This window comes from Oncorhynchus tshawytscha, linkage group LG15 (genome assembly GCF_018296145.1).
Source record: "Oncorhynchus tshawytscha isolate Ot180627B linkage group LG15, Otsh_v2.0, whole genome shotgun sequence".
Classification (NCBI taxonomy): Eukaryota; Metazoa; Chordata; class Actinopteri; order Salmoniformes; family Salmonidae; genus Oncorhynchus; species Oncorhynchus tshawytscha.
In genome coordinates this window covers 17,522,168-17,532,441 of record NC_056443.1, presented here as the reverse complement: position 1 = coordinate 17,532,441, position 10,274 = coordinate 17,522,168, and the positions used below count along the sequence as shown (strand labels likewise).

General features: G+C 39.6%; 1 protein-coding gene across 1 annotated transcript; it reads right to left on the bottom strand.

The window, feature by feature from the left end:
- Window positions 1-661: 661 nt before the first annotated feature.
- hmgb3a (high mobility group box 3a) lies at window positions 662-8,928 on the bottom strand. The gene is made up of 5 exons (XM_024373325.2): window positions 8,797-8,928; window positions 5,176-5,405; window positions 4,231-4,370; window positions 2,461-2,635; window positions 662-2,126 (listed from the first exon to the last, which is right to left on the bottom strand). The coding sequence occupies exons 2-5, from the start codon at window positions 5,323-5,325 to the stop codon at window positions 1,968-1,970; spliced, it is 624 nt and encodes a 207-aa protein (XP_024229093.1). The 5' UTR covers window positions 5,326-5,405; window positions 8,797-8,928; the 3' UTR covers window positions 662-1,967.
- Window positions 8,929-10,274: the final 1,346 nt, after the last annotated feature.

Below are 10,274 nucleotides of genomic sequence, written 5' to 3'. Positions count from 1 at the left end.
TTTGGACAAATGCTAACATCGGTCCCATGACTTGAATGGGATTTGGGCCGCAAATGCTAAAACGTTAGCATGTGGAAACAATGCCAGGGATACTAAACCAATGCATGGATTGCTGTCATAACTTGTCTATAGACTGCTTACAGGGAAAAGGAAACCAATGTGTCATTTTGTAATTTGGATGAAATATCCCTTTAAAGAGAGTGGTAATACAGACCCATTATATGTCACTGTCAAGAGGATAATAACACTGTAGGACATGTGGGAGTAAAATCAGATTTACCTGTCAAAATTAGGGATTTAAGGTGAATTCTAGGATTTTCCCTAGAGTGACCTATATCACATTGATTAATCAACAACGTGTAATGTAAAAAATATGAAGTTGTAATTGTTTGTTAGAATATTCGGTTGTCAACCCTGGAGGTTGAGATGGAATAAGTCAGGTATCTGACCAGCAGGATAATTATTTTAAGAGTAAAGTATAGAGTTCAAAGGGCAAATCATGTTCTCTTTATTGTTGATCAACTTTTAGTTATAATATCCAGACAACTCTTTTCATAATAATAATACATGTGTTATAGGCAGGGATGTTCACTTTTTTGGCAGACAAGTGTGGAGCAAGTTTAGATGGTTTGGATGGAAATCATTAATACATAACACCACGTGTAAAAATGTCATACTTTAATAATAATAGCAAACGTAGCTTTTCTAAAACATACAAAAAAGAAAAGAAAATCCTCTTAGATACAGATAAGTACAGGTTTATTATAATAGTCAACAGCCGTGCTTTTCCACTCAATGTGTCGTGTTTTAAACCATGAGAAGACCTTGTAACAATGAACGAACGGTTAATAGTAAAAGTGCACTTAGCCAAAAGGGAGATAATAGTTTCCATTATATACCGTTGGTTGGGTGGTATCCACCCTCCTCTGTTGCATGACTAAGTGAAAATTTGACTTAAATGGAAGTTAGGAATTACCCCAGACAATGAGTGAGTTGTAGTGTGAAATTACTGTTAGCCAGCGTGCACTAGCTAACCAGCCATGACTGTTTGTTTACATGGGAGGCAGTTGAACAGTGAGTTCGACTTTCACGATTACAACACTTCCTGGTGCAACAACCAACACACAGCTACATACACAGCCACCTAGCTACACCAACAACACCACTACTAGATATGTGCAATCTGACATCACCTTACATCCGGAGGCCTCCATTTCTTTTGTTAAACGGGAAAAACAAGGACTAAATCTAAATCAACCATATACAGTAACACACCACCTTGCACATTCTTAAAAAAAAAAAAACTATGGTTGCCTCCCAAATTACACCCTATTCCCTATATAGTGCACTACTTTTGACCAGAGCTCTATGGGATTCCCTATGAGCCCAGGTCAAAAGTAGTGCACTGTATAGGGATTAGGGTGCCATTTGGGACGCACACCAAAAAACAGAATGTTTTGCCGCAATGCTACTACTGGTTTTAAATGCTTCTCCGTTGAATCGATGTACACCCAGTATAGTGACAATGCTATAAGGGTTTTGAGGAAGACACTGGACAGTGCTGGTGAAATGGACACAGTAACACACACACACGTGCATGTGTGCACACACACAGCAGTTGGGGGGATTATTAGGGATCTGCTTTGAGTTCAATCACAGTTGCCGAGGTAACGTAGTCTCAACTTCTTAACTGGACTCAGTGTTACATAGAGAACTTTGCGTAAGCGGTTTACACAAAATCAACATAGTGACAAAGTCAAAACAACAAAGAGTGGGGAGGAGGGAAGTGTGGCAGGGGCGGAGCAACGTAATTAAGCAACATAAAGATATCACCAGTGTTTCTTCCTCTAACCCCTACAAATCGCATTTCAAACTGAAAAAAAACCCTGCATCCCTTAATAATCATGACTATCGTCGTCATCATCTTCATCATAATAACACAACACACAAAACAGAATGCGGTCGGTCTACTCGTCATCCTCCTCCTCCTCCTCATCCTCCTCCTCGTCTTCCTCGTCGTCATCATCATCATCGTCATCCATATTACTCTTCGTCATGGGTTTAGGGGCCATCACCATGCTCGGAGCACCCACCTTCCCCTTACCGGACTTATAGTCAGCCACGTCCTGGAGAGAGAGAGAGAAAGATAGATAGAGAGAGAGAGTAGGGAGACAGACAAATGTGTTATTATCAGTATCATATTATATTACTATCTTGCTATCTGAATGAAGTTTACAAGCGATATGGATACATCTCTAAGGTGGCTTCCTCCCCATATCTCTTTTCGAGATGAACCCATAGAAAGGTATAGCATCTTGGTTCTGTCGGCGTGTGGTTTGTTTGCTTAGTATTGTATTCTGAGTAGACCCCAAGGAAGAGCAGCTTATCCTAAATGAAAGAGGATCTGAATATAAAAAAAAAAACACTAATTCAATAACTAATACACAGGTGTTCTTCTACCTTCTGATACTTGTCTTTGAGTTTGTTGGCCTTGATCAGGTAGGGCTGTTTCGTAGCATCAGTAAGGTTGTTCCACTGCTCGCCTAGTTTCTTGGCCACGTCCCCTATCCCCAGGCTGGGATGCTGGGCCTTGATCTTGGGCCGGTGGTCGGCGCAGAAGATGAAGAAACCAGATCTAGGGAGAAAGGTACAATTTTTAAAAAAAAGGTACAATATTCATTTATTTACCCGTATGGATTTTCTTTTGTCATTTTGGGTGATGTGACGTCTTATGTGAGTATTGATATAAACACGAGCTAAGTAGTGTGTTGCGTGTCTGTCTGTCCCCCCGTCTGTCCGTCCAGTCATACACAGTGCCTTCAGAAAGTATTCACACCCCTTCACTTTTTCCACATTTTGTTGTGTTACAGCCTGAATATAAAATTGATTAAATTGAGATGTTGTGTCACAGGCCTACACACAATACCCCATAATGTAGAATTGGAAGAAATTTATAAAAAATGAAGAGCTGAAATGTCTTGAGTCAATAAGTATTCAACCCTTTTGTTATGGCCTAAATAAGTTCAGGAGTAAAAATGTGCTAAATGCCACTGGCCTACACACAATAACCCATCATGTCAAAGTGGAATAATACAAAAAAAAATGGCTTAACAAGTCACATAATAAGTTGCATGGACTCACTCTTTGTGCAATAATAGTGTTTAACATGATTTTGGAATGACTACCACATATCTGTACCCCACACATACAATTATCTGTAAGGTCCCTTAGTTGAGCAGTAAATTTCAACCACAAAAAACAGGGAGATTTTCTAATGCCTCGCAAAGAAGGGCACCTATTGGTAGATGGATAAAAAATTAAATATCCCTTTGAGCATGGTGAAGTTGGGTTGGCGCCCCCCGTGTGAATTTAAGTGTGCTCTCTCTAATTCCCTCTTTCTCTCTTTCTTTCTCTCTCTCGGAAGACCTGAGCCCTAGGACCATGCCTCAGGACTACCTGACATGATGACTCCTTGCTGTCCCCAGTCCACCTGGCCGTGCTGCTGCTCCAGTTTCAACTGTTCTGCCTTATTATTATTGGACCATGCTGGTCATTTATGAACATTTGAACATCTTGGCCATGTTCTGTTATAATCTCTACCCGGCACAGCCAGAAGAGGAGTGGCCACCCCACATAGCCTGGTTCCTCTCTAGGTTTCTTCCTAGGTTTTGGCCTTTCTAGGGAGTTTTTCCTAGCCACCGTGCTTCTACACCTGCATTGCTTGCAGTTTGGGGTTTTAGGCTGGGTTTCTGTACAGCACTTTGAGATATCAGCTGATGTACGAAGGGCTATATAAATAAATATGATTTTATTTGAAGTTGAATATCCCTTTGAGCATGGTGAAGTTATTAATTCAACTTGGCTTGAAAATGGCTGTCTAGCAATGATCAACAACCAACTTGACAGAGCTCAAAGAATTTTTAAAAGAATAATGTGCAAATATTATACAATCCTGGTGTGGAAGACTCTTAGGAACTTACCCAGAAATCACTGCCAAAGGTGATTCTAACATGTATTGACTCAGGGGTGTGAATACTTATGTAAATGAGATAATTCTGTATTTAATTTGCAATACATTTTCAAATATTTCTAAAAAAAATTTTTTTACTTTGTCATTATGGGTATTGTGTGTAGATGGGTGTAACAGGCTGTAACACAACAACACGTGGAATAGGTCAAGGGGTATGAATACTCTGTGTGTGTATGTGTGTGTGTGTGTGTGGTACATACGGGGGCCTCTTTGGTGCATTGGGGTCCTTCTTCCTTCCCTTCTTGCCGCCAGGGGCAAAGTGCATCATCTCATTGTCATAGCGCACCTTATCCTGCTTCGCCATGTCCTCAAACTTCCCCTTCTCTTTGCCAGACATAGTCTGCAAAAAAATCATAACATTTATACCACTTTAAAACATTCCCACCAGTAGACGGACACACGGGTTGTGCTCATTAAGCACCAAACAAAAAAAGGTTTTGCAAGTGAGCGTTTCATAGTATTATACATGACAAATAGACTGACAAATAGACTTAACCCTGTACCCTTGAGGGACTACCTGGACGTGTCCTTCAATATAAGACATCAGTATTTTTGTGTTTTCTGTTGCAATGTTTAGGGGAAATATAATTGCTGACATAATTTACATTGCATGCTAAGTCAGCATGACATCATTGAGTACATGTGTGGTCTTGTTGCGCCACCTAAAGTGGGGAATATGTAACTGCTCATTCGTTACCAAATAACTTGCCATTCTTGACTTGTACAGTACCAACCAGCTTGTAGTCTACCAGCTGGTTTGTCAAACATGTCCTTTATGGGAACAATAGATTTGGAAACAAAAGAATGATTGAATTTCATTTAGCTCCGTCCCAATAACCAAACATGTGCAGTGCACTACGTAGTATTAAGAGAAGTAAACTCGAAAAATCGACTATCTCATCTTGTCATCATCATGTCTATACAGTGACTTGTGAGCTGTGAAAATAATTCCCTCTTGAAGAAAATTCAAAATCATCATTGTTCATTAATTACCAATTAAACAATCAATCAATCAACCAATCATCTGTCTACCCATTAATGAATCAATGAATCAACCATCCACCAACAATCAATCCCATCCACCAACAATCAATCGCATTCTCGGAAGAACAATAAAGCTCTATTCTATTATATTCTATTCTCACCTTCCATCGTCCGGAGCACTTCTTGGAAAACTCAGCAAAGTTGACAGGTATCTCGGGACTCTTCTTCTTGTGCTCCTCCCGGCAGGTCTGAACGAAGTAGGCGTAGGCAGACATCTTGCCTTTGGGCTTCCCAGGGGTGCCTTTAGCCATCCTGGTCACTGGGCGGGGCCTGGCGGCGTTGTGTAACTCGTTTATTGGTTAATTGGTCAGGTGGTTGATTGGGTCAATATCTGGAGAGGGGAGAGTGGAGAGAAGATGGATATCGGTTCATTCAATGCTGTGGTTCGATTTTTGCTGGGGAAGTAAACAAAATATTTTTTTTTTTATCAGGTGATGAAACTGACAAAGAATACTGAACAAAAATATAAATGCAACATGTCACAATTTAGTTACATTTCATATAAGGAAATCAGTCAATTGAAATAAATAAATTAGGCCCTAATCTATGGATTTCCCTAATCTATGGACTTTGAATACAGATATGCATCTGTTGGTCACAGATACCTAAAAAAAAGGTAGGGGCATTGATCAGAAAACCAGTCAGTATCTGGTGTGACCACCATTTGCCTCATGCAACGTGATACATTTCCTTCGCATACAGTTGATCAGACTGTTGATTGTTGCCTGTGAAATGTTGTCCCACTCCTCTTCAATGGCTGTGCGAAGTTGCTGGACATTGGCGGGAACTGGAACACGCTGTCATACACATCGATCCAGAGCATCCCAAATATGCTCAATAGGTGACATTTCTGGTGAGTATGCAGGCTGGGACATTTTCAGCTTCCAGAAATTGTGTACAGATCCTTGCGACATGTGGCAGTGCATTATCATGCTGAAACATGAGGTGAAGGCAGCAGAGGAATGGCACGACAATGGGTTCCAGGATCTAGTCACGGTATCTCTGCGCATTCGAATTGCCACCAGTTGGATGTACTGCCAAATTCTCTAAAACGGCATTGGACGCAGCTTATGGTAGAGAAATGTACATTACATTTTCTGGAAACAGCTCTGGTGAAGGTCCCTGCAGTCAGCATGCAAGTTGCACACTCACTCAAAACTTGAGACATCTGTGGCATAGTGTTGGTGACAAAACAGCACATTTTAGAGTGGCCTCTTATCGTCCCCCGCACAAGGTGCACCTATGTCATTATTTGTGCTGTTTAATCAGTTCTTGATATGCCACACCTGTCAGGTGGATGGATTATCTTGGCAAAGGAGAAATGCTCACTACATCTTGCATTTATATTTTTGTTCAGTGTACATTGGCCATGGCATTTTCATTTTTTATGATTATTCAATCAAGGTTTAATAACATTTGTTAAAGTCTATAATTGGTTTGTAAAAATTAATAGACTAATTTAGACATAATTTGATTACGCAACATCTATTATATTCATTTAACATCATTAGCCACCAAGTGAAGGTCGACTTCATAGTATGGTGGAACCATAGAATAAGAATGAGTTCTAGACTTAGAATGAGTTATAAAATCTGAATGAGTTCCAATTAGAATTAGAATTGGTTGAAATTAATTAGCATTCTGTGGGTGTGACACTGAAGAAGAAATTGCTCAAGGAGTCTTGAAATTAAGGAAAATGTGGAATTAGGGAAATTATATGTATTTTTTAAAATGTATCTAGGAGTCTGTGTGCTGTTCTGATGTCTGTTTTTGATTTGTTATTATGTTGTACAATGTACTATGTAATTACAATGTAATACGATTGCATTATTTAAAGTGTTTTCTTTTAATTCCTCAAAAATACTTAAAATGATTTAACTACTAACTATTTGAGAAATATGATATCATTGTTAGGAATGTGAATTCATACTCTGATAAAAATTCAATATTGAAAAGAAAAAAAACAATTTCGAATCTAAAAAGGATTTTTGAATTTTTACAAAATACCTTACATTAAATCTCAATCTAATAAGGATGCCCCGCCATATTCTCCTCTCGCCACCGCCCACCTCCTTGTCATTAGCCATTTTCAGGCTTTTAATTTCATATTTTTCAGCTCCCCTAAACTTTACTTCACTGCATCCAACGCAACGCGAACTCAACTCTCTTCATACAAGCTATAGTATAGCGAGCGCTCCGACTCTGGTAACAATGTTGCGATAGAATGAGAAGCTTCAACTACACGGACTGAGAAAAAACAAAGGTCATCAACGCGAATTATTCATCTTCCATTTTGTGAAATGCGTTCTCATGAGAGAAACTCCTGTTTATTTTCCACCTTCTTGCATATCTCGATCTTACTTTGCCCAAAAATGTATGACTTTTTCTGGTTTTAATTCGCCGCTCCGTTCGGTTGCTTTCAGTCCCAGTCATAGCGCCTTGTATTGGGTAGTACTAGCTGCTATACAGGCGAAGAGAGCTTGCTGTTCTTCGCTGGAGCTCCCATTGAATAAAATGGCTTCTGTAGGTCTAGCGAGAGGACGGCTTATGGGCTTGACTATGTAACAAAGCGATACACACCACCTCCGGTTCCAAGGGCTATAACGACTAAATCTGACCGTTAATTAAAAACAAAACAACGTAGTCAGATAAAATAAAGACGGTTCTTTTTATTCATGTTAAAACAGTAAAACTGGCAATGCGTATTTCGTGACATTTCACTGTTTTCCGAAGTTATACCCCTGACGGTCGCTTGGTGCATTGCTATCCGTTAACAAAGACAGTGCGCCAGCCATTTCTTATGTGAGTCATCCTGGTGCAAGCGAGAAGTTGCGAAAATGAATAAAAAGGGGGGAAATAAAAATCCTTTACGGCAGAAAGTTAGAGATAAACATTTCGAATGGAAAACGATAAAGAGCGGTATTTTTCGTCCGTAGGAAATTGTTTTTTTCAAAAAAAAATCGCCGTCCCTTCTCCGTGTTAGAACTGCCTCTCTTCAATGGTTTAAATCGCCAGCCATTTTACTACATGGTGAGAGCGATCATTTGACTAAGCAAGATACAAATCTCCAAAACTAATTTTCGACGATGACATTCACATTTTCTTTACATGGTTGAATAGAGATAATAAAGTTGGGCGGAAAACGAACATTTCCTCTGAAAATGTACGAGTATTTATGTAGATGACATCGAAATTGGTTCGCAATAGAAGGACAGTGTTATTCGTAGACAGGCTATAGCCAGCCATATTCAGTGTCACACAGCAAAGATGCGTGTGAGGAATACAAGCCTCAGAAAATGTACAGTTTAATAACTTTTGGTTACTTTAAAAATCAGGAAAAAACACAGAGTCAACGAAACAACAGTGACATGTTCATTTTCGTTATGGTAAATGACCCTGTAAACGGTAATAAAATAGATCAAGAACATTCTCGGCAGATTTCTGTCAATAACACAACACATCACACATTATAGTGAGGAAAATTATCAGACACTATTTGCCTGCAAGATGAATAACATCTAAACACATGTAAACTATAATTGCACTAAAATACCACAAACACTTAAAAAATAACACAATCTTACTTCAAATGATTAAAATGACAATCTAATTTAACACAAAACAATATTCTTAAGGTATTCCAATGGAAAAGTAAAAAAATAAAAATAAATGTTAATGTCATGTTATTATTGCGTTATGAATAACATAACAGTGGAACGTACCTGTATTGTTAACGATCAGTCAGTCTGGATTCTGGAATCCTACAGTCTCGCCTTTCCCCTATCTTCTCTATCCCCATGTAGACTACACAGCCTCGCGCTAGCTCAATACGAGAACGGCCTGATTGGCTAGCGGCCGGGTCGATTCAAAATAGCCTCCCAAACTGCTGATTGGACGTGTCTTCACACGCGCTCCGGATTTCTCGTTCGTTATTGGTCGTCACGGAGGCCTGGTCACACCCACCCCTTTGAAAAAGAGCCGCTGAGAAAAGTTTTAGACTAGTATAGAAATAAGTTCACAGGGTGAGGATGGTAGGCAGTGTGTGCTGTTAGTGCGTATGGGTACAGGCTGTATGCTGACATAGAGGTTCAATGGGAGATATTTTTAGATGTTGGGAGACAGCGTTCTTTCTCAGGTGATGGGTTCAAATAGGACAGTAGGCAACAATTAAGCAACAAGGCCCGAGGAGGTGTGATATTGTGGCCAATATACCACAGCTAAGGGCTGTTCTTATGCACTACGCAACAAGGAGTGCCTGAACACAGCCCTTAGCCGTGGTATATTGGCCATATATCACAAACCAACGAGGTGCCTTATTGCTATTATCAACTGGTTACCAACGTAATTAGAGTAGTAAAAATAAATTATTTGTCATACCCGTGGTATACGGTCTGATATACCATGGCTGTCAGCCAATCAGCATTCAGGGCTCGAACCACCAAGTTTATCATATTTAATGAATCACTGTAGGATAATTACCATGTTGTAATCATTTAATAAAATGTAGTTAGATGGTGCCTATATTTCTCACTAATTTGAGATTGAGACCTGAAGATTTCTCTTATTACTTATAGTGGAATCTATAGAATAGATTATGTAGAATGGTCTCTTCAGGAAAATGCTCTAATACATGTTTTACCTCCGACTAAACTATCCCTTTAAAGGGGGGTCCTCCAGATCTACTCCTTGTGGGCCACACCATTTTGAGTGAACTGTCCCTTTAAAGCAAATGCACATATTTCAGTGTTTGTTGATTTTCGCCATTTCCTTTTAATCATAGATATATTTTTACCATGGCAACCAGGTGTTTAGACTCTTAAACCAATCAATCATATTGATCAATGAAGTGCTGGTGAAGGAAGATATATGAAAATCAGCAGGACTGCATGCAACCCTCATGGGCTAGAGTTGTGCATTGTTGTTTTAAAGCAGGGGAGGCCAATGGTTCTCTTTGGGAGCTGTACCCAGTTGTGCTGTAGTAGGGAGAAGCTACCCTACTGCCTCCAGCTACACCTACCCTAAGGTGTGCTATGTGTGTTATAGTAGGGCTGGACCAAAAGACTGCATACACACTGCACAAGAGACCCAAACAGTATCTGATCCCCAAGGTGAAGGAATGGCACACATCCAACTCCACAATTAAATATATGTAATTTGGTCTCCGTTCCATTTCCAAAAACTTGCATGATTTGTCATAGAT